The 22,115-nt window shown below is 36.9% G+C and overlaps 2 protein-coding genes across 2 annotated transcripts; one reads left to right on the forward strand and one right to left on the reverse strand.

The window, feature by feature from the left end:
• The first annotated feature begins 30 nt into the window (after positions 1-30).
• On the forward strand, positions 31-13,053 carry LOC113666447 (mucosa-associated lymphoid tissue lymphoma translocation protein 1). The gene is made up of 15 exons (XM_027182237.2): positions 31-379; positions 2,626-2,736; positions 4,525-4,620; positions 5,269-5,361; positions 5,767-5,796; positions 5,992-6,078; positions 6,664-6,791; positions 7,640-7,709; positions 8,092-8,284; positions 8,485-8,559; positions 9,119-9,240; positions 9,381-9,530; positions 10,053-10,210; positions 10,767-10,868; positions 11,397-13,053. The coding sequence occupies exons 1-15, from the start codon at positions 61-63 to the stop codon at positions 11,562-11,564; spliced, it is 1,902 nt and encodes a 633-aa protein (XP_027038038.2). The 5' UTR covers positions 31-60; the 3' UTR covers positions 11,565-13,053.
• A 1,244-nt stretch (positions 13,054-14,297) lies between these two features.
• Positions 14,298-19,604, reverse strand: LOC113666457 (serine protease 23). Its single transcript, XM_027182247.2, has 5 exons — positions 19,321-19,604; positions 17,724-17,882; positions 16,291-16,422; positions 15,218-15,633; positions 14,298-14,632 (listed from the first exon to the last, which is right to left on the reverse strand). The coding sequence occupies exons 1-5, from the start codon at positions 19,362-19,364 to the stop codon at positions 14,349-14,351; spliced, it is 1,035 nt and encodes a 344-aa protein (XP_027038048.2). The 5' UTR covers positions 19,365-19,604; the 3' UTR covers positions 14,298-14,348.
• Positions 19,605-22,115: the final 2,511 nt, after the last annotated feature.

Consider the following 22,115-nt stretch of genomic DNA (forward strand, 5'->3'; position numbering starts at 1 on the left):
TTGACGTATTCGACGCGCGAAAGGCACGCCCCTACCCTACCCTACTCAGGAGAAGAAAACATGGCTTCCGAGAAGATGAAGCGAGTCAGTACACTTATGAATTGTTTGAGCATGGATATACTGGAACAGCTTGGTATGAAACTAAATCCCAGACATCCAATGAAAGATTTCAGATTTCTTGCTGGGAAAATGAATTATAACTACGAAAGCGTGAGGAATTTTGAGCGACAAAAGAACCCGACGGTGTCCCTGTTGTACGAATGGTGGATGTCTTCGGAAAGAAATGGAGAAGTCAAAACAGTTACACATCTGATTGAACTTCTAAAAAGCATGGGAAGAGACGATGCTGTTAACATTCTCAGACCCGTCGAATTTACAGGTAGATCTAATCAAATAGCTTGAGCGTTTTCTCAAAAACATGCCCAGAATCAGTAAATTTGCATTTATTAATATGATCTGCATGGGCATGTATGAAGCTATTACGAAAATGAAAAAAAGCCAGTCGTGGACATAAAACTTCGTGAGCATAACTGAATTGTCTCTCCTTTATTTTTTACTCAATTGCTTTTGATGCTTCGTTCGATCAGTAGAAAGAATGTAACCTTTTGGTTCCATTCGATTGCGTCCGTTTGTATACAAACAGCTTCTTCAATTCTCTCCTGGAAATTGTCATCGCCTTGAAACGAAATTTTTCTTTAGAAACACCTCCTGATTGATTTCTTTTCGAGCCTTGACCTTCAGTTGTTTGCGTACAGATCCATTTTCCGCTAAAAGATCGACTAGTTTACAATAGCGAAAGTTTCAATCTTTAAGTAAGCTCATAGCAGCTTTCATGTGAAAAAAACATTTCTCAACGATTAAGGTACGGTGGCTCAGTAGACGAAATTATCCTTCTTAATCCTTTCACTCCCAAGATTTATAAAGTAATTCTCCAAACTGTCTTCCATACATTTCCTTTAATTTTAGTTATAAGAATTTGTAATTGATCAAATGATAAATGATCAAATGATAAACCCCTAATTGATATTTTTCCTTATTCTCATCACTTGTGTGCCTGATTTTGTATGGATATTGTCAGGAAAAATTCTGTCTTGGTCACTCTTAGGAGGTAAAGGGTTAAGAGAAGGGGTGAACAAATAAGTAAGGAAGTTGTAGTTTCCCACTCATTATTTTTTGCAGCCTCTTGATTTTTGATCTTGTCTCACAGTCTTCAACAATTCATAGTCCTTAACTCTGTATTACAATCGACATTGGTGTGGGATATGAAAAGCCTCCTTGATTTCCCTTCTGATGTCAAGGGTCTCCTCGTAATGGCAGTTGATCTCACCTCCCCTCCCCCATTGAATCACTTGATTGGCATGTTACTGGTCTTCCAGGCTGCAGATGATGTTTGTTTCTAATGTGCGTCTAACCTCTTTCCCAGTGCCCTGGCTGTTTTATTTATTTGGTGCTCTCGTCAATCATTGCTGGTATGGGTTATATACCGCAGTTTGTGCACTTAAGAAACAAACATTGTTGTGCATTCATTTAGTGGTCAGTCAGGAGACACTCACTCTTCCATTCCTTTCTATACTCTGTCTTCATTTAACAATCAGCAATCTATAAAGCTAGTACAATCATCATACCTGATTACAGTACTTTTAAATTATTATTATTATTATTAGTCATACAGTAATATCACTAATGTGGGTGCAAGTGCTTGGTGGTAAAGGACTCAAAACAGTTCAAACATCACCTGCAGTCTGGGTACATTTAGTTTGTAAAATTTCAAAAATAACAACACTGAACTCACTTTATAGATAAAGGCTGTAAGATGGGGTCAAAAATTTACTTTTAGGCTCAGTATTTCAGACCTTGTGACAGAAATTATTACAAAAACCTCTGGTCAAATATCAATATGTATAGTTATGGTAAGTATATATAATTTGGAGAACAGTGAATATCATTCAAACAATTTTAAAAATAGACAAACCATAATTTATACCTTCTCTTATCAACTAACTTATTCTTGATATCAACATAGAAAAAAACCAAACATCTCTATCCTATCAGAGCGGACCACCAGCAGTTTGTTTGTTTTGATGACATGGGAGTAAATTGTTCAAACTTTCAGTGGGTCTCAGCAGATTGGTAACAAAAGAATAAACCTGAAAAATGTCAAAACATTGTAAACTGTTGATTGAAACAGCTCTATCTAATCAGAGAAGACTACTAACAGTTTGTTTATTATGATGACAAAGGGAAAAATTGTTCAAACTTACAGTGGGTATTGGCAGATTGGTAATGAAAGAACAAACCTGAAAAAACGTCAGAACATAGCAAACTGTTGATAAATGTAAGGCCCTATTTAAAATGACAGTCTCATCTAACTACAGGGTTCAAGGAATTGAGTTTGAAACAACGGTGAGGGGACTTCTCATTTTTAAGATACACTTTCTCACCTGGGGACATGAACTTTTCTTTTTATGGAGTCAAGATTGGCATTCCCAAGTGAAGAAGGGGGACTTGGGTAGCTAATTAGGACAGTGTTGATGTGATATTACCTTCTGCTGGAGGCAGTTACTTAATAAATCTAATAACAAATAGTTCCATTTAAAACATATCAACTGATATTATTTACTCTAGAGTTATCACAGTATCCAAGCGGAAAAGATTACCAGCCCACGCATGTCACTCTCCCTCCTGAAGCACCTTTTCCTATTGGTGGTAACTTATTTGGAGCATATTCCACTGGAGGTTTGTTAATTTTGCTCTTGATTGAATTTAAGAGAATATTTATATTTATATTCAAAGACAAGCAAATAGTGCTTTTTATTTACAACACTATATATATGTTACTGATATTACATAACAGCCCTAACAGAACATTACTTAATGTCTCACTGTACATGCAAGATTAATTTTACCTACAGGTATTTACTTCAGATGATACTAAATAAGTTATAAGCTATGATCATGAATTATTATTGTTATTATTATATTATTATAAGTTAATCACACTTTGCAAAAGCAAGAGTTTTTCTAAGTAATTGTCATTTTGTTTTTTATTTATGCCATTCAGTTTTTTTGATGAGCAGCATAGAGTTTGTTAACCTCACTAAGAAAGATGGGAGGTAGCCATTAAAAGCATTTTGTTGATGTGGGAAATTAGTTTACCCACATCAACCCAGCCTTAAAGTTGTGATTTTGAATGTTTTCTTCAGGCAGAATATAGAATTAAGACCACATAACTACATTAAGTACTGTACTCAGGGTTTGATCCAGGCCGCGCCATTGCGCCAATCCCGCAATAAAATTTAAAATGTCCCGTCCAAAAATGATTCAGGGGTCAATTTGTCCCCTAAAAAAGCGAGCGATTTTTGCGACAAATTTTACTGAAGTATTTGTGCCCCCCAAAAAAATTGCAAGAGTTGAAATTCAACATAAATTCGACCATAAACGGCACAATTTTTCAATAAAACAATTTGGTTTTAGCCGCAGAATTAATACGCTAACAGCAATTTTTGTGAAAGATAAGAGAAGCAAGATTTAGATATTTGTTTTGTCTCATTTTGACAACATCGGAAACTGACCAGTCAGAAGCAGTCATTCCCACGGCTTGTGTAAACATTGCAACACGATCTGACAGAACTCGGCTGAGTAAAGCGTTGTTTTTTTAAACTACAAAATTGTGATTCAAAGTAAGACTTTTAGACTTATCCTGACTCTTCTTCTCCCAAAACCACTTTAGTAGTGTTTCATCCAATTCTGAATACTTTGACAAAATGTTCAAAATTGCGGCTTTTCCCCCGAAATTGTTGTGAGAGAGGCTTCAGTGCTCAAAACAGGATTAAAAATGCATTGAGAAACAGAGTAAAAGCCAACAGGTTAGATGTACTTATGACCATAGACATCGAGGGGCCACCTTCTGTGGACTTTGATTTTTCATTAGCCCTTGAAGAGTGGGCTATAAAGAACAGGAGAATTTTGAAATCGTGAAATACTGCTATTATAAATGTGCATGTAAGATGTTAATTAACTAAGAAGGATCTGCAATGAAATGTGGAAGCAAGAACAAATATGATATTGTTAAAATGATAATAGCACAACAGAGTTGTTGATCTTGTTCTTTTACAAATAGTCACTTTCTTAATTATTTTAGTGGCCATGATCAGCTGCTGGTTGTAAGAGAATCATACAGTTAAGAGTTTACAGAGAAAGATAAAAAGAAGCATGCCACCTTACAATGTAACTTGTTGCTATTTCATTAAATGTTGAAAATTTTAGTTCAGTTTGAAATTTTTTTCTATGCTTAAGCGACCCTCAGAAATGGAAAATGTCCCCCCAAAAATAATCTAAAGGGACAAATTGACCCTAAATAGTCAAATCCTAGCTCAAACCCTGAGTACTGTCAAATTTTTTATACTGCTCTAAAAAATTCACACACTAATATACACATGTAAATGAGAGTGATCTAGTTTTAAGGTGTCATTCAACAAAGCCAGTCATTAATTGACAGGTTTTTTAACATATTCTGTGGTCTAGATTTGAAAGAAACACGCCCACCTCAAGAGAATGAATACCTGTACAATAACAATTTAACACCACCCAGGCCAGCATGTTATGTTGGGGATGATGGCAGTAAGTGTTATTGGAAATGCAGTTATTTGACTGTATTTTAAAGTTTGAATTATTTTTTGAAGATTCCTACCCACTGAAGAATTTTTCCTTTTAACCCTTTCACTGTCAAGATCTGATTGTTAATTCTCCCCTCTAGCTGCTACACATTTCCTTCTAAAATAGTTACAAGAACTAGATGTTAATCAAGGTCGCAACTTCTACCTGGATAGTTTTTTAGTATTCTTATTACCTGTTTCTTAGATATTGTTTGAGTATTATAGGGAGAAGTTACATTTTAATCACTTCAAGGAGTTGAAGGGTTAAAAGAACAATACCACTGACCCTCTAAACTTTCCCCCTCCCCTGCATCTCTGTAGAGTTGGTGGGAATAGGCTTTGTAACTATGCAAGAAGATATGATGAAAATGCAGGAGCCATAAAGTTAGTTGCATCTTAACTATACTTCCATAGAAGGTGAGCTTTATTTGGTGAAGCTTGTCTTTGGAAACTCTGTTTTAAGGGTGACACTGAACCAACTTCTTAACTCTTCCTCCTAAATTTATTAGGACCAGTGATTCTTTTTTTTTATTTTTATTAAGCTTTTAGTATTATTTTGTGGTATGCTGTTGTACTAAGTGGGTAAAGTAACAGACTATTTTGAATGTTTTAGGATCTCGTCCTTACCAAGAAATCATTGCAAATGTTCAGCACACAATGTTCTCTGATTATGGATCCCCTTTAGCTTTGGAACCAAGACCACAAGGTATTGAAATAATGACTTGGATGGTTTTATACAAAGCTGTTGCATTAGAACAATCACAAGATGCTTGTTTGAAGGCCCTTGACTCTGAAATCTAAGGTGCCCAGTTCTTTAAAGCTTTTGATTCATAATTTCAAGTTACCTAAGTCAACCAAAGACAAGATTTGGTGATGAAACACAATTAGATGACTAAGCTTAAAGTTTCACATCTTTCTTATTGTATAACTGCAATCTACATATTAGATACATTTAATGATAGGCTCCCTCTCACTTTCATGAACAGTGAAAGCAATGTACAGAAAAAAATTAAATGGGAAGTCATCTAAAGAGAGAAAAAAGGCTCTGAGACTAATTCTATTCTTGTTTATTTGTTTTTGTTTGTTGCTTTTGGTGTGGTTTTGGATGAAGTCCGCCATCCTGCAACAGATCGACAAAATGGTAAGATATTATTGCCTCTCAATGTTATCCTCATTCATCAGTATTTTTCTGTAATTATCTGTCATATCAATAAGCATGCAGAAGGTAAAGGTTTCCATGTTCAAGAAGTCTGAGTTGTTCTCCTTGTCAAATGTGAACTATGTTTCTTGAACAAAAGTTTGATTATTTATGATAAAATTTTGGTTTCAAATAAAGGATCTGACCTTCAAGATGGAAATGTTGTGTTAGAGCCAAGTTCAATGAGACAACCAAGTACTGCTCCAGAAAGTCCACCACGACCAGGTGAATATTTCAAATGACAAAATTTAACATTTATTATAACTGGAGACATGTCATTTTACTAATAAATTGAAAACAGCTGTTATAGTGTTGTTAGGAGCCATAAGAGTAATTGATTCCTTTCTGTGGGAAAAATAATGGAATGAAATTTGCAAAAGGAAATAAAAGCAGAATGTGAATAGAGAAGTCTTTTCATTGGACCAGTTACTGTTAGTAATATATTTGTGTATTTAACGTGGTGCAAAATGTTATTCCCAAGTATTGTTACTTTGGTTCATTTGGGTGTGTGGCAGCAGTACACTGCAAAATATATTTGTACTTAAAACCCTTTTGTGTTTTAAATCTTTTTTAGGTTTTGTAACCTAGTTATCAATTTAAGCTGGGTGATAGCTGGTTCAGGAGAGAAATGACTATTTGCAGGGTTGATAAGCATTTTCAAATTTGATAAACCTTTAATCCAATAACCACTCTGTCTTGTGTTTCAATGTTCTAAAAACCCCTTTATGGCTTATTAAAGAGTTTGTTGTATTTTTACATAATGAAACATATGAAAAGTGGACTTAATCATTCAATATTTCATTCCCCCAGTGGTATCAGACAAAGTTGCTCTTGTCATTGGAAACCAGCAGTATGAGTGTGGGAAACTAAAAGGGCTGTTCTATGCTGAAAAAGATGCATACGATGTGGCACAAGTCCTTTTCACTCTTGGATTTAAGGTCAGAGTTAGCTCATGTGTGACATTGTTTCTTTAAACAATGATTTAGGATTGCAATTATCCCAGAACTGTTAAAAATGTACAAGTCATGCACCTCTCTTAGTCATGGGTTTTGATTGATTTTCTTTCGCTAAATGATATTTTTGTACTGATTTGTATATCGTAAAACCTGCCTGTTGCTACATGCCAGATGATAAAAGCTCTATGGTTAACATCTTTCAATGTATAATGTGGTGTGGGTATGAATTGTGCCTCTGGGAAAGACACTTGAAACTAACAGTAACTCTCTCCATTCAGGAGAGCACTGCCTACCATATGATTCTTGGTGTTAGTTTAGAGAATTTGGTATTGGATCAACAAAAAATCTCCAAATTGATATGTTTCTTAATTCTCGTTACTTTACTGTTTGATATTGTTTTGATATTGTAAGGAGAAATTCTTTCTTGGTTGCCCTTGGGAGTTAATTAAGGGGTTGATGGCTTCTGCTACCAAAACTTTGGTTTATGACATTTGCTTATACTGCAGACTGTGAATTGGCTGACACTGACTGTTAACTGACTGAGAGTAATTATGTTTTATAAGAGGTGGCACAAAGAATACCTGTATTTTCCTAAGCATGTAAGAAAGTACATGTAGCCTAGGAACAAGGTTGATAAATTACTTCTTCACCAGCTTGTTTCGCTGGTTGAGATAACCTCAGATATCATCTTCATATCCATCTCATCACCATTTATTGACACTACCCACAAATCCACAGTGACTTTGTATCTCATTTTGGTCAATACTGCCAGTACTTATTGATAAAAAATTGAGATCAAACTAAGCTGCAGATTTCTTTATTCTAATTAGGTTGTGGCTTTGGTGAATCTTTCCCTGAGTGAGATGAGGATTGCAGTTCTTTCATTTTGCAGACTCTTAGGTGAGTAACTTTCAACTGGTTTCAATCATTATGGGAGTCTCACTAAAGCACTGTCACAACTCTCCACCAATTGAGCTAAAAAAAATCACAGAATTTAAAAATTTTGTTGATGCAAAACAGAAATTATATGTAACTGCAAAAGAAAAACATATTGCCTACTAAGATTGAGTAATGGTCTTGGATCAAAATCTTTTTTATTTCATTTTTCTTTTTCAAATTACGTTAGGAGAACTCAGTTATAGTAAAATGATAACCAAAGTACCATCATAGCATCTGGCACTCAGAGCCGTGGCTGAGAGCCAGAAGCTATTTTATAACACTGTAACAATACTAAACTTTATAGCAAGTTTATCATTTCAAATCAATTCTCATTTGATTTAAGGCAAGGGTGTTTATGGAGTACTCTACTATGCTGGTCATGGATATGAGGATGGGGGAGAAAACTTTCTTCTTCCAGTTGATGCAAATCTGAAGTATAATCGTCAAGACAGTCTGCGTGCTCAGGAGATTCTTGAAACCATGCAAGCATGTGATACAGCCTTAAACTTGTTGATCATTGATTCTTGTCGAATACGGTAAGAAGTTGTTAGTGTGACTGTTTTGTCTAGAAATGTTTAACCTTAAGATTTTGTTAAGTTGTCTGTTAAGTTGTTTGGGGTAAAGTGTTTGTGTTGAAAAGAAAATATTTTGTAGTTAGGAGAGAGAATCACGAAATAAATAAATTTTACCTTGGGAGTAATGAGTGAAGTTTTAACAGCCCCATTACTATGAACAGGTTACCAAAGAAAACTGGCACTGTTCACTATTGCAAAAGAGGACCAAAAGGAAATAATATTTTTGCATATTCATGGTGAGTAACTGTCTTTTGGAGAATTCTTTCATTTAAATGGAAAGATTTCTTTATTGATATAGTTATGCTAGGTCTATGAAAAGTTACTTTTTCCACTTGTTATTCCAACTCTTTCTTTCTGTCATAACTAGTTTTCCACTTTGGTGTGAATCTAAAGAAATGCCAACTCATTGGTGAATATATTCTAAGCATATTCCTGATTAGACAGTAGCGTAGCAGTAGGCAGTATGACTGTCACAGAAACTCTTCTTACAAAGAACCTTAACTCCTGTATTGATTTACTTGGTGATTAGTGATTAGTGATTCAGATTAGTACCTTTGAGAGCAAGTTTAAAACAGTTTTATAGAGGGATAGTGCCATTTCAAATACATTAACATCCTTTTTTAATTTGATTTTGAAAACATAAAGGGACTGGCACCAATCTTTCCCAAGCTCCTCTCATGAATGCCACAATAACAAATAATGCCATAGAGAGGGAGAGTCTATGAATTAGCAACACCTTATTATTTTGACTTAGAAGGGGAGAACTAATCATTTTATCTTGGGTTGTTGTATCAGTTGTTCCCAACAGGAGGCATATGAAGAGCCAAACCAGCCAAATGGCCTGTATGCGACACATTTACTGAGACATATCAGAAGAAATGAGCGAATTGAGCTCATACTTATGGATGTTGCTCGCGGTAAGACATTTTGACTCTTAAATTCTCAAAGAAAGATGTTTATCAATTTGGCACAATTGTGGGACAAAGAACAATCTGAGTTGCTATGAAGAAATGAACCCTGGAACTTCTAAGAGCTCTGTTCTGTTTGTATTTAACAGATGTTAGCCGTGCAAGTAGCAGAAATCTGATCCAGAGACCATGCCATGAGAGTGATGCAGTAGCAGACTGTCGACTCACTGATCCTATTGTACCAGATTTGCTGCCAGAGGAGTTTGGGGAACGAATGAAACTCTGGAATCAGGCTCATTGTGAGTAACAGTGGTGCTGTCCATTTCCATGTGAAACAGAGAAAATCTTTTGGTTAAAGTACAAAGCCATTTTTTTTTCTTTTTTTCATCGGATAAAATGGAACAAGATAAGCATGTTTTTCTTGCATGCATTTGGTATGACCTACAAGAGCCTGGGTTCTGCACTTTGCAACAACAAATGTTGCTTGCAGAACCTTGGAGCTAATGGAACTACTGGTAATTGTTTGGAAATTTTTCCAGTGAAGGAGACTCTCATTGAATTTTAGGTCAAAATTAGTAGGTTTTCCATACACATGGAAAGCACAACAGAAGACTGGAGGAATGTTTTTAGAGGATATGTTACAGGAAGGGTAAAGGGGTCAGTGGAAAGGTATCAGAGGAAAGGGGGGGGAGGGGGGAAGGGGGGAAGAAGAGGTAGGCAATAAGAACACTTGTGGAGTAGGAGATTATTGTCCATACCCCCCCCCCCCCCTCAAGTGGTATCACACTTTTTGAATTTTTCTTGTTTCACAATTTCTTCAGATCTTCCAGATGAAATCCCACCAATTGACCAAGATGGACTGGTCATATCATTTGAATGCAGACCTGTGTTTTCAAATGTTATGGAAATTAAGATATCTGCTCATAATACAAATACTGCTCCACTACAAGAAGTTGTGATGGATCTACAAGTACCCACGGTAAGTTGCAAACTCAGTGTTATTCTTGAACCTCAAACATTTCTTAGAACAGTTTTTGTTGTTAATTGATCAATCATGATTAATTGATTGGTTGATTGACTAAGTAGGTGATAGGATTATAGATTGATTGATTGACAGATACATTGATTGATTGACTAAGTGGGTGATAGGGTGATAGAATTATGGATTGATTGATTGACAGATACATTGATTGATTGACTAAGTAGGTGATAGGATTACAGATTGATTGATTGACAGATACATTGATTGATTGACTTTTTGATTGGGCCTTTGATTCATTGACTAATTAATCACTGATTTTCAGGTGCTATAATTGGTTTATAAGTCAGACATAGCAGAACTCAAGCATCTGCAGAAGCAATATGGAATCCTAATACCTAAGTTTACACAGCACCATGTGTAATAGAAAAAAGCCAGTGACAAACTCCTTATGCAAGGAGTAAACCAGCTCTGATTGTCAGTAGATTCAAAAGTAGTTATGATTTTCAAAATTTGAAGGTGTGATTAGGGATCTCTGTTTTGGATTTGTTTGCAGCCTGTCATGAGCAAAGTTCGCCTTCTCTCTGGTGAACTCCTGGGTGAAAATGGAGGTGTTTTAGAACAAGTAGTACAGTTGTCTAGACTACAAAAGTTACTGGTATGTGCTCTATTTCTAATAATCTTCTATATAATCAAAAGTGCACTCAGTTTACATACTAGCTGGCCTATTCATCCAAAAGGGGTGAGTTAGTAGACTGCCCCTGCCACCCTTCCCCAGGTTTTGGTTACGTTCAGGGTGGATAAACACTCTGCACTGGACTAATTTCTACTCAATGCCACTTCATTATTTGTTGTAAATGTTTGATTGAAGTTTACTTGGTGAAGCCCAAACAAAGAAGGTTTGTTTGGATCAGGGCTGATTAAAGTGGGAAAACAATCAATCTTTCAGCCGGATATAGGGTGAGGGTTTCAAGAAACATACCTTACCCCTCCCTCCCCCCCCCCCTCCTCGCTCCCGACAGCCTATTTTTTAAAAAAATTTTTTTTTCAAACTCTTTTTTCCTTGAGTTGTTTTAAGTTCGTATCCGACAGAATAACAGAGAACGGCTGGAAACTGGAATTCAGGATGAAGAAATTGCGCACAAAAATCTGAATGTCCTCTTTCTCTCACTCTCTTAACGTGTAGGATCCTCTAGTGGTGACATTTAAAATGTATTACCGAATGGGAAACGAAGTGCGTGACTGGGAAAAGACAGTTCGCCTTGGCTGCCCGCTGGTCTCGTCCGTGTTTGTTCAATGGGACTGGTGGATAACATGCGGCAGATTGCCCGGAGTGAAATGTACCCAGGTTTAAATTTTCACGTGGTTTTCACATCACGTGTCTCGAAGGCTACCTGACATTCAGGTCACATGACAAGCTGGATGTGAGGTTGGATCTGTCGCTGAAATGGGTCCCTTCGCCAAAGAAATCTGAAGAAGTTACCTCTTGGTAGAAAAGCAGGGACCGAGAACCTTGATGAAAATCATCAATCACGGCGGGTGGGGGGAAAGAGAGGGTATACGGTGACAACAGTCTTAACTGGACATGTAAAGATGATTAGGTTTCCGTGGAAAAACTGTTCAGTATGTACTCGACAAAAAGCGTTGCCGTGACTCAAGAAGAAACTAGCCAACAGCAAACCAAACTGTATTTTACTGCGAGAAAACCTAAGTGTCGTCGCCTACCAGAAATCCGATTGTTGATTTTGTATACCAGTCAAAACGTTTCCAGTCGAGCTTCTTATCGCTTACCGGAGACCTGATCGTTGATTTTGCATTCCAGTAAAGATTATTCTACCATTTCCTCCTCGTTTCACTTTTGCCTACCGAAGCATAAAAGGTTTCTGATTTTCCAAAGTTTGATGTTAAACGAAGACCAAGAATGATTTTGCTCTGCAAAAGAAAGACCCTTTTCGCCATTCGCTTTTGCAATGAAATTAATGATGACTATGTCATCGCTATTTTGGCCATTTGGTTATGCTGTAACAAAATGCAGCTCAGGGAGCCACGCCAAGGTGGTTAAATGGCTTTTAGAAGCCGTAAAGTGTGACAGCTGCAAGCTTTATTCTAGAAGAAGGCTCAGTGGGCCCGTTCAGGTTTTGTTGGGCCCTTTCTCGTGATAGGGGCCTAAAAAAGGGGGCTACCCAAAGAGGTCTTCAAATTCGCCTCAAGAGTCTTTTCCGTGAGGAAACAAAGAAGAGATAAGCAATTGAGACATGAAGAGGCTATGAGGTGTGAAAAGAATTTAAATATGAGCTGTTATATTAATCCTGATGTAAGTTATATTTTTGAACAGATAATTTAAAAAAGTACCCGGAAAGAGCCTTTTTCTTGGACGCAACCTTTTGCGTCTTACTGGCCCATAAACGCAAATTTTATGCGGTAATCTTCCTCAAAGCCGCGCACTAGAATAAACCCTGCAGCCGTGGGAGCTTACTAGCACTTTATGGTGTGTTTCCCAGATATTGTGTTGTTGAGTAAGAATTGTTCAGAGCCTTTTAAATTTCTTTTATTTTCCATTTGAATTGCAGTTATCACTAAATAACTATCAGAATATTGAGATGCGGCCTGATGCGATATACTGTTTTTCGTACGAAGTTCTGAGTGTGGAAAGATTGCCTTAGTTTTATAAGGAAGATTTTTAAAATGTTTGAAAGTTATACGCGATTTAATAAATCCTGCGAGATGCAGATTTGAACATTGTATGGAAAAATTCTGGAGATGAGATCTTTTTGTACCATTTCTAATCTTGTGAAAAACATATCTTGAGATTCAATAAAAAGAAGCTATTTAAAAGTGAGAAATATTTGCTATTGATGTCGCATTTCAAGTCTATTGTTTATCGCGCCAGATATCAAGTTTATGACGAGCGTAGGAAAGGATGGGAGATTTGCGAGCCTTACCGTCCCATCCCTCCCCAGACCATTGATAAAGTTCGCTCCTTCCAGATACCCGCGGAATGTCAACGCCAATCGCGGAAAAGCGGAAGAAAACGAACCAGCAGAAAAATAAAATCATGAATAAGTTATTTGTCTTGTGTACGGTCCTACAGCATCAGGCCGCGCTTAAGACCTCGAGCACGGTTTTTTTCCCTACACAGAAATACTACCAGGTTAATAACCTATGTCAGGAACACAGAGAAGCGACGTCGACCCATACACACGAACTTCAGAAGAAAGAGAGCTGAAATCGATTGTCGTAATATTTTTTGCTTTTGCCAGACACGTTGCATGACCAACGGCACATGAGCTTGGTTTGACTGTCTCGCTTATAGTCACGTTTCTTAACCTAGCAAATATGGAAGGAAGAAGGCTAACTTAATAATTTGGAGGATGGGAGAGTGAACAAAATTCAATGTTTTCCGGAGGTAGGAAATTTATTGACAAGGAGATTAAGAGCCATTGCAACAACAAGGGCGCTGTTACGGCAGTGGTAGAAGATTCTTAGCTTGTTTGACAAAATAAAAGTAAGCGAGATATAAAAAAATTTGGTTTATTACCATGATTATTTTGACTTCTTGCTTCCGTGGCAGAATGCTCAATTTCAGTGTTACAACATCACCAACAAACAAACAGTCTTGAAAAAGCCATCGAACGTCTTTTGGAATTTTAACTGGCGAAATGGCGAAAATATAAGAGTTTGTATGGGAATATTTACGACCGTTCTTAGGAATAAAAAAATACAGTCAAACTCTCATCAAATGCCTCGCCTTACTTTCAAAGTGCATTTCATGCATTGCCTTTTTTGTGACCGCCAACTCGCCAAAATGGCCTCGTTGCAACAAAGTAAGCAGTCACAAAACAATTAATACACTGTGAAAGTAAGGTGAGGTATTTATTGAGAATTTGAATGTATTTTTTTTATTCCTAAGAGCGGTTGTACACATTCCCATACAAGGTCTTATATTTTTGACATGACTCATGCTGCGCAAGATGATCATCTCATAGCTGGAGCTTGGGCTGCCTGTGGTTGAAGTTATTCAGTGATAATCTCGTTATACGAAGGGAGGATTGGTATAATTAAAAAATTAAATCACGGAACAGGACAATTACTCCTTTAAATGCTTTTAATTTCTCCTTCTCAAGCTTTAAAATAGGCTTTATTTATTTATCCATTCATTAATCTGAGATAGCTTAGACCCTGTTAGATGAACAGCTACATTAAATCTCTTGACACGTCCTCGAATTCGTACAGATTGTTCGCCAGACAGTACACCGACAACAACCGTGCGAGTTATCCCTCCGCTGTTGTCCTTTACTAAAACACCTGACCCCGAACTCCCTCTCACCACGTCACAGTTATTCCAAATCTGACCGCTACTCACTAAGATTGCACGACATTTGGAGATCCAAAGACTGCTAGGAGATTTGTCACCGGGAAATCCTTACGAATAAAAAAACATGAAAAATTCAATTTAGGAAGTACGATGTGAAAAAAAAAGTGGATTTTTGCTCGTGCTTCTTTGTTTTTCGAAAATTATGGTCACCGTATCAAACATTTAAAAATGACCAAAAATGTTTAATGACGTGCAGATAAATAACTGATTAACTGATTTATTAAGTGGGTCCGGGCAGTTTCCATATAGAATTTGGGAATATTTACAAGTGTTAAACCCAAAGGGCCGGTTATATTTACATGAGGCCTGTAAACCGAACCGCGGTTTTATGCAAGCAGTGGGCTTCAGGCCATCTGGACATTGTAAATAAATGTTTAGACAAAAGTTTCGGCTAAATTGAAGATGGTTTTTGTTAAACAACGGCTAAACTTTGTTTAAATAACCGGCTCAAAATGTTTTCAATGAGTTGCTTTTCTACCGCTCAGGTACAGTGACATTGGCGACCTGAAGTTTCCCGTACGAAATTATAGCAATTAGCGTCCAGGTCACCTGGACTTTTTTTCAGCATTCCTTTGGGTAAGGGTATGGAAGGACACTGAAGTAAGATCGATACTTACTAGCGCCTAGCTTACCTGTGATCGATATCAACGAGTTTTTGGGCAGGGACACGGATACGACACTGACGTACGATCGACGATTTGCCCGACCTTTGAGTTTAAGCACGGCATAATCATATTTTTTCTTAGTAATTTTCCATCGTAGTGGCATGGACGCTTTCATCACATCGTACCACTGTAGCCGGCCATTTCTCTCCAGAAACCCAACCTGAAGAGTAGCGACATCCACTCCGTCGATACAATGCGCGCTAGTTAGTACGTGATGCGGACCTATCAAAGTCCCTGAACAAGACCAGGTGCAAAATCCTTTACAAGACACTTTACAAGCAGCTGAGTGTGGTGATTTCTGGGCCTTACTGGAGGAAGGGAGCTGTTTTCGTTCGTCTGGTGGAATTATCACTCGCTTAGCTTGTAGCTTTTGAGTTGTACCTCTAGTGATTTCAAGAAAGAAATTGATACAAATGTTATTCACGAGAATCTCACGAGCATTGCCTAGGAATGATAGTGTGGACCCATATTAATTCCAATTCATTTTGAGCCACGTAACTCATTAGCGCCAGACCTTACCCCGGTTTCCATACCATGAAACGACTGAGGAAAATTCCCAGTTGTCTTGGACGAGATGGTAGTCAACTTCAGGTTACACCCGTCGATGTAACTCTTGGCTTCCCTAATACGTATCTTAGTGAGCTATAAAATGATTTTGCTCGCACGCGATTGGTTTAAAAGGGTCACGTGACTAGATATGCCCTGGCTAAAAAAAAATATTCCCCAAATAATATCGCCCAATTTTCGGCCTCATGTCCAATACGATAAAAGTCTGTTTCAAATTTAATTCAAGACGAATGCTGCTTACAGAACTAGGAACATATTCATTTGTCCATAAAGCCATGGTGTAGAACAGTGAAAAATGAGCAACGCAGTAAACGGTAAGCTGTTCGTAACGTAAACGGTAAGCTGTTCGTAACGTTTTGTTCCACGCGTTGCAAAGATGTTTGAAGGATAATCAACAAAGTAGCCTCCATTTAACGCAAGAAATATGCCTGGACAAATCTGTTCCTTAAAGTCAATGATGCACTGCTTTTTACCTGCTCTGTGTCGCGCTTTTTTGGTCACTCTTCTCACCAGTTGTAACCTGGGGTACATCCAGTAACTTCTTGTCACCAGATTTCCTTTTTAGCGTTATCGTGCTACGACCCCCTGGCCAAATTGTTTCATAACTAGGAATATAAAAACAAAATTCGATTATTTTCAAACCGTTTGGAAGAGGCCAGGCTTGTCAAGAGAGAAGAAAGAGTAAAATTTCTGTCTCAGAGTGGAAAGTGTAACAGATTTAACAGGATAAAAGAATACAAATCGAAAAAAGAAGCAAAACACAAATTTGGGGGTTACATCATAACCGTATAAATACTTTATACAAAGTTTGCCCGAAATGTTAAAACCGTTCGCAGTCTGTAACCGGATTACACAAAGTGTTAAAGGAAATTTTTGCTCTTTTTTACTATAAAACTTGTTCATAGTACATAATATCATCTACTACTCGGAAAAAAGATAAAGAAAGTTTTATGTCAGGTGATGTTTCGAGATATACCGACAGCTAATTAAAAATCAATCTTCCTACAAGCTTAGAACTGATAATAGGGATCAAAAATAGGGCTTCCAATCTCGCTGTACTTTAAACCGCGTTCCGCCCTAAAATTGTCTTTCATCCTGCATCCCACAAGTGAATCTGGCCAATCCCTCGTCACACTAACTTTATGTTAATCCCTTATAGAATACTACACAACCAGGGTATTTTGTGTACTTTGGCAAGATATGCCAGATAGGTGCAAAAAAATTATCCCTGCCTCTTTTGTCCATATTCGAAACCGATAAATCGAGAGACAAAATCAAAGGCTCCATAATCTAACCCTGAAGAAATCATTTTGTTGTGTTTTCAGGCAAGAGTCAGAGCCTATGTCAACGGTCGAAGGAGCCTCTCTCCTCTCTCCAACTGAGAGTAGAAATGGACAATGGCAATCTTTCCAGGAATATAATAGATCGTTTTCACGTAACGTAAGGGCATCCATATTGGTAACCTAAACAAAAAAATGGCGGCCATGTTGGCACACTAAGTCAGTCCAGGAGAATATCAGTTGATATTCTCTTAATCAGTCCCGCGGGTTATAACCGCTTTTCTTGTGTTAATATTTACTTTTGTTGAAATAAATTTACATAATTTTTCACCGCGTGACTGAAAAAGTTCTGTGGTTATCTGTGATGGCTAACAGGACGAATGTAAATTTTCAGCGTGATCGTGTCATTGATAAAGAAACTGGAAAAGAACTTAGGGGGTGGGGGGGGGGGTTCCGCAAGAGCCATAATTAGCTCTGGCTTCGGCTGATACTACACTGACTTTGGGTTATTCGGCTCATTTCCTATTGTCCCACACAAATGGCCTACTCTCTCTCCCTCCCCTCCCCTCCCCCCCTCCCACACCCACACACACTTACGCACCCATACACATTAGAATACTCCGTACCTTAGTTCTAAGTCCTGTGCGGTCAAGTTGAATAATTTGATCAAATTTTCCCTTAATATCTCAGGACGATATTCCAAAGTAATGTCATCAGTTACGTCATCTGCACGTGCCTTGTTATCTGGTTCTTTGCTGGATTTAAATTCAGGCAGAGTTTTCACACTGAAATAGCAACAGCATATGTCAACATATTTCAAAAGTTCTTTGAAAATACGCTCAGTGCAGAGTGGGCAGGTTATCTTTTTTACAATGGGAGGAAATGTCTGCCCACAGATTCTTACGTAAAATGACTATTTTAATTTCCTTTTATCTATTCTTCGTCTTCGCCCACGTAAACAATAACGTGCGTTGCGCGCCCTAACTAGAAGCATCCAACTAATTAATGGGTTATATTACATGGGCGGTAATCCTGCTCCAGTTTAAGTCTCTTATGTTTATCATGACGTAGAAACCAATTTGCTGTACGCAAGCTGCATAGAGATTGGAAACAAACTTGGGGAAACACCTGAATTTTCAGAGAGCGGTCATAATCTTAGATGCCTTGCCGATCACGCGTTACCACACTGACTTGGTCTTAAAAACTGCAAATCACATTTTATTTCACTTTGTAAATCATTTCGCATGATAACATTTTGGATGATCAAATAACGATAGGAATGTTAAAGTCGCCCAAGACAATTTGGAAATTCGTGAGAGAATTTTAAATCGTGCACCTGATACTAAGAGCTCGTCTGAAGGGACAATCAAGATGCCTAAAGAACTCAAGAGCACGAAAATTTTTATTTCTACGGTTTTATTGTTGTTTCGGTTACATGTTACACAAATCAGCTTTGGTAGACCAGAACCCTTTCATAATTCATAAAACTGACTTTACCTTTCTCTGAAAATGTTTTTATGTAGCCAAAATAAACAACTTTACCTTACATTTTAGAAACATTCATGTTTCGCCTGACAGGTCGATTGTTCACTTAGTTATTCTGAAGTATGTTTAACATATGGAAAAAATGGCTCAGTTGAAATGGTCTCTACTCGAATGATATCTGCATTTTGATTTATAACCGGACGCCGTAAAAATCTTAAGTGTCATTTTCTCTTAGCAAGCCTAAACAAATGTAATTCCGAGGTTGCCTTTCAATAATTTCATTATTTTATTGCTAATTTAGGGTCATAGGGGTTTTCTTATATCAGAGCTTAAGCCCCGTACGACTGTAGATTTTCATTAAATATCTCCTCTTTTGTTTAACGTCTTGCGGTTGTTTTTTCAAAGCAACTATGGCGCTGAAATCTCTCTGCCGTGAGCTGTTTCCCAAGGTTCAATAACGTTTTTGTATCAGTTGATCTAATTCTCAAGTGGAACACCTCACCCGAATCAAAGTATCATAGACTTTTTTCGACTCTACGGGGTATTCTATCAACTATACCAACAACACGGTCGCCTTTTCGTTTCGCTTTATGAACTAGACCTGAATCCAAGAATCCTCTTGGAATGCTCACCGTGCGAATAATTCCAGTGCATTGAGACTGGAGCGCATGTAAACATTGACTCACATCACTTGAAGTACGACCATAAATCGTTTCCCAATGTTCTAGGTGAACTTACCTCACAGCTTTTAACATCAAGAGCATCACAAAAATTGCCTTCATCCTTAAACGGCACTGACAAGGAAGTGGTCCTTTATCGACGCCAACCTCGTGTTTTGTCTCCGTGCAACATTCGCATCAATTTAAAACTGAAGGAGGACAAAGGAGATCACTGGTAAGTTCCTTCCCCTCTCGATTGAAGATTTAACAATGACTTTAAAAATGAGCTTTCATGTGAACTATAAAATAATAAATAAGTTTTCATTTGTCACGTTTCTGGTGCGAAAAAACCCAAATATATTCTCTGCTTTAAAGTCTTTAGTAAATTTCATGTCACCTGCCTGGTTTATTTTAAAAAAAAATCCTCCGGAAAGTATGAGAATAACAAGTTATGTTTCTTTCATTTAAAGCGGATTCCATTCTGTCAAGAAGGCAGTAATGACTTAAAAATGGCTGGACAAAATGATTAACGAATTATTTTTAAATGAACAAAAGAGAGTTTATTTTTCGGTTGGTGAACATAACAAGACTTTCCCCAGAGTTCAAAACATCTTTGTTTATAGAGGCCCGCCTGATAAGAAGAGAATTACAAAGGTTATCCATCCTTTTCAATGCATTAAAATTAATTAAAGTCGAAAAAAACGTTAGATTTATTTAATTTGGCCTTATACTTTAAAGTTACTTTGTTTACAGCTGGTTGTGAAAATAACTGATATAGACAACGAATTAGTTTAGAGAGATTGTAAACGTTGTAAACTAAGAATACTTTTCAGATCATCAAACAACCATTTATTTCACTATGAAAAAGAAATCGTGCACAAAGAGATTGCCAAGACGAGGCGCGGGTGTATTGAAGCTTCCTAATTAACGACGTCCTTGCCTTTGTATTGTAAATGTTCCCAGTCAACTTAAATTTTTTATCGTTAATCATGAAATCTCGGTATTATGAAGCAGTTTTTCTAAACTGCAGGCTAGAAACATGTCTTTTTTTTCTTTTTGACGGAAACGTTATCTAAAATAGGAAACCCGACTTGTTTCTGTCATCCGATAGAAATGGATGTCAAATGGTTTTCGAATCTTCTGGTCATTGTTCAAAATGAATTTAAATAATATATAAATGTTGGCAACACGAATTTATGAATACAACTAAAAAGTGTCAATATTATTGATCAATCAATTCAATTTCGAAATCCGTTGGCCCTTTCTGGAGGTACTCGTAAAAGCAAATCAAAGATTAAAATCTTGTTATTTTCTGATGCAGGTCTTTGTATAACAGTCAAGGCCGATCACTCATGTGTCTTGGATAATCCACTGTTTATTCTTCCCGTTAAATGATTCTGGCTGCGATTACTTGCTCTTCAATAGATGCTACCGGATCTTCATTAACGTGCAGAGGGATTATTTTTATAACAATGCTGGTTAAAAAAAATTACTTGATTTGACTGATTCTTTTATTCTCATGATAACCAATAAGAATTTCCTTTCAATACTTACTTTATTTGCGAAATTATTCGCCACAATTCCTTTACTTAAGTCGAAGAAATAAAGCTTATCTGGTTAGGTGTGCTTTCATAATGGCACTAGTTATTTTCCACTTTTCAACTGGTCGAGCGCATATGTTTGAGTTAAACTAGCGAAACGTACAGGTATACAAAAACAATAATTCATATTTAATTGAACATGGTTGTTTTGATGGGGAAAAATAGGAATTTAGACTGTGCAAGAATTGGATATTGAGGTAAATAAATTAATTTTTTTTGTTGGTTAAACAGAATGTTTCAATCTGTTCTGAAACTTTCGCTCAAATGTAAGTCACTTCTGTTACCAAACACAATACACAGTTTATAATCAAAGAGGTGTTTAATAGGAAATCGATTAATCGGCTAGAACAGAAATTGGTTGGAAATTGCACATTCCGGATGGAAAGAAAGAAAGTTTTGAAATGTCTTGGAGGAAAAAAACACCGAAACCCAGGGATTGAACGAAATGTTAGTTTTAAGATATAGTGACATCAGACTTCACTGAAGGTTAAAAAATTTTAAACGGGTACAACCCGCTGTCGCACATGATTTAGCTCGACCTTGTAACGCTTCCGTACCATGTTAATATGAGTTTAAAACCTGATAATTTTTTAACTAATATCTTTATCAAATCACAGGGAGAATAACCTAAGATAAGCCAGCTGTCAGGATGTAGTTAGTTCAAAAAAATACACGGCAGTGGAACTTACAGATAACCTTCAAGTGTTGATTTAAAATGCCGTCTAACTGTTCTTTCGCTATTGAGCTTTTCTCGGTAATTTTAGGTCTTATCGCGCAAATGTTAAGTCTATCATACTTTTTTTCAATAGAATAAATTGAAGATATCAGTTTATTCCAAAGATTTTCATTTGACCGCCAGAGAGGAAGATTTGAGCCTGATATCACCCGAGAACCACCAGATTTCCAGTTTCAGCGACCGATGCCGGCTGCAGGGATAAAATAGAACGAAATTGATTTTTGATGCGTAGAATCACAGATATACTTTACCTTTGATTTCGCTGATTGGTAACTACTTCAGCGATACCAGTGAAAGTATACATTTAAAGTAACACGAGAAAAGGAGTTTATTATTCAAGTTTTCTATTTCATTTTATTTATTTAACATCACAATTAGATTACAGTTTACAATAATTAACGATAAAGGATATTGATATAGTACAATAATAAATTTGCGAGAAAACGTTATAAATACATTACGGCATGTAAAATTAAGTTCCCCTATAAGAAAAACGGGATAAACAAGAACTTTCAAGTAATGTAGAGTTTTAAAAGT

Source organism: Pocillopora damicornis, chromosome 3, assembly GCF_964200805.1.
Source record: "Pocillopora damicornis chromosome 3, jaPocDami1.2, whole genome shotgun sequence".
In the NCBI taxonomy this organism is placed as follows: Eukaryota; Metazoa; Cnidaria; class Anthozoa; order Scleractinia; family Pocilloporidae; genus Pocillopora; species Pocillopora damicornis.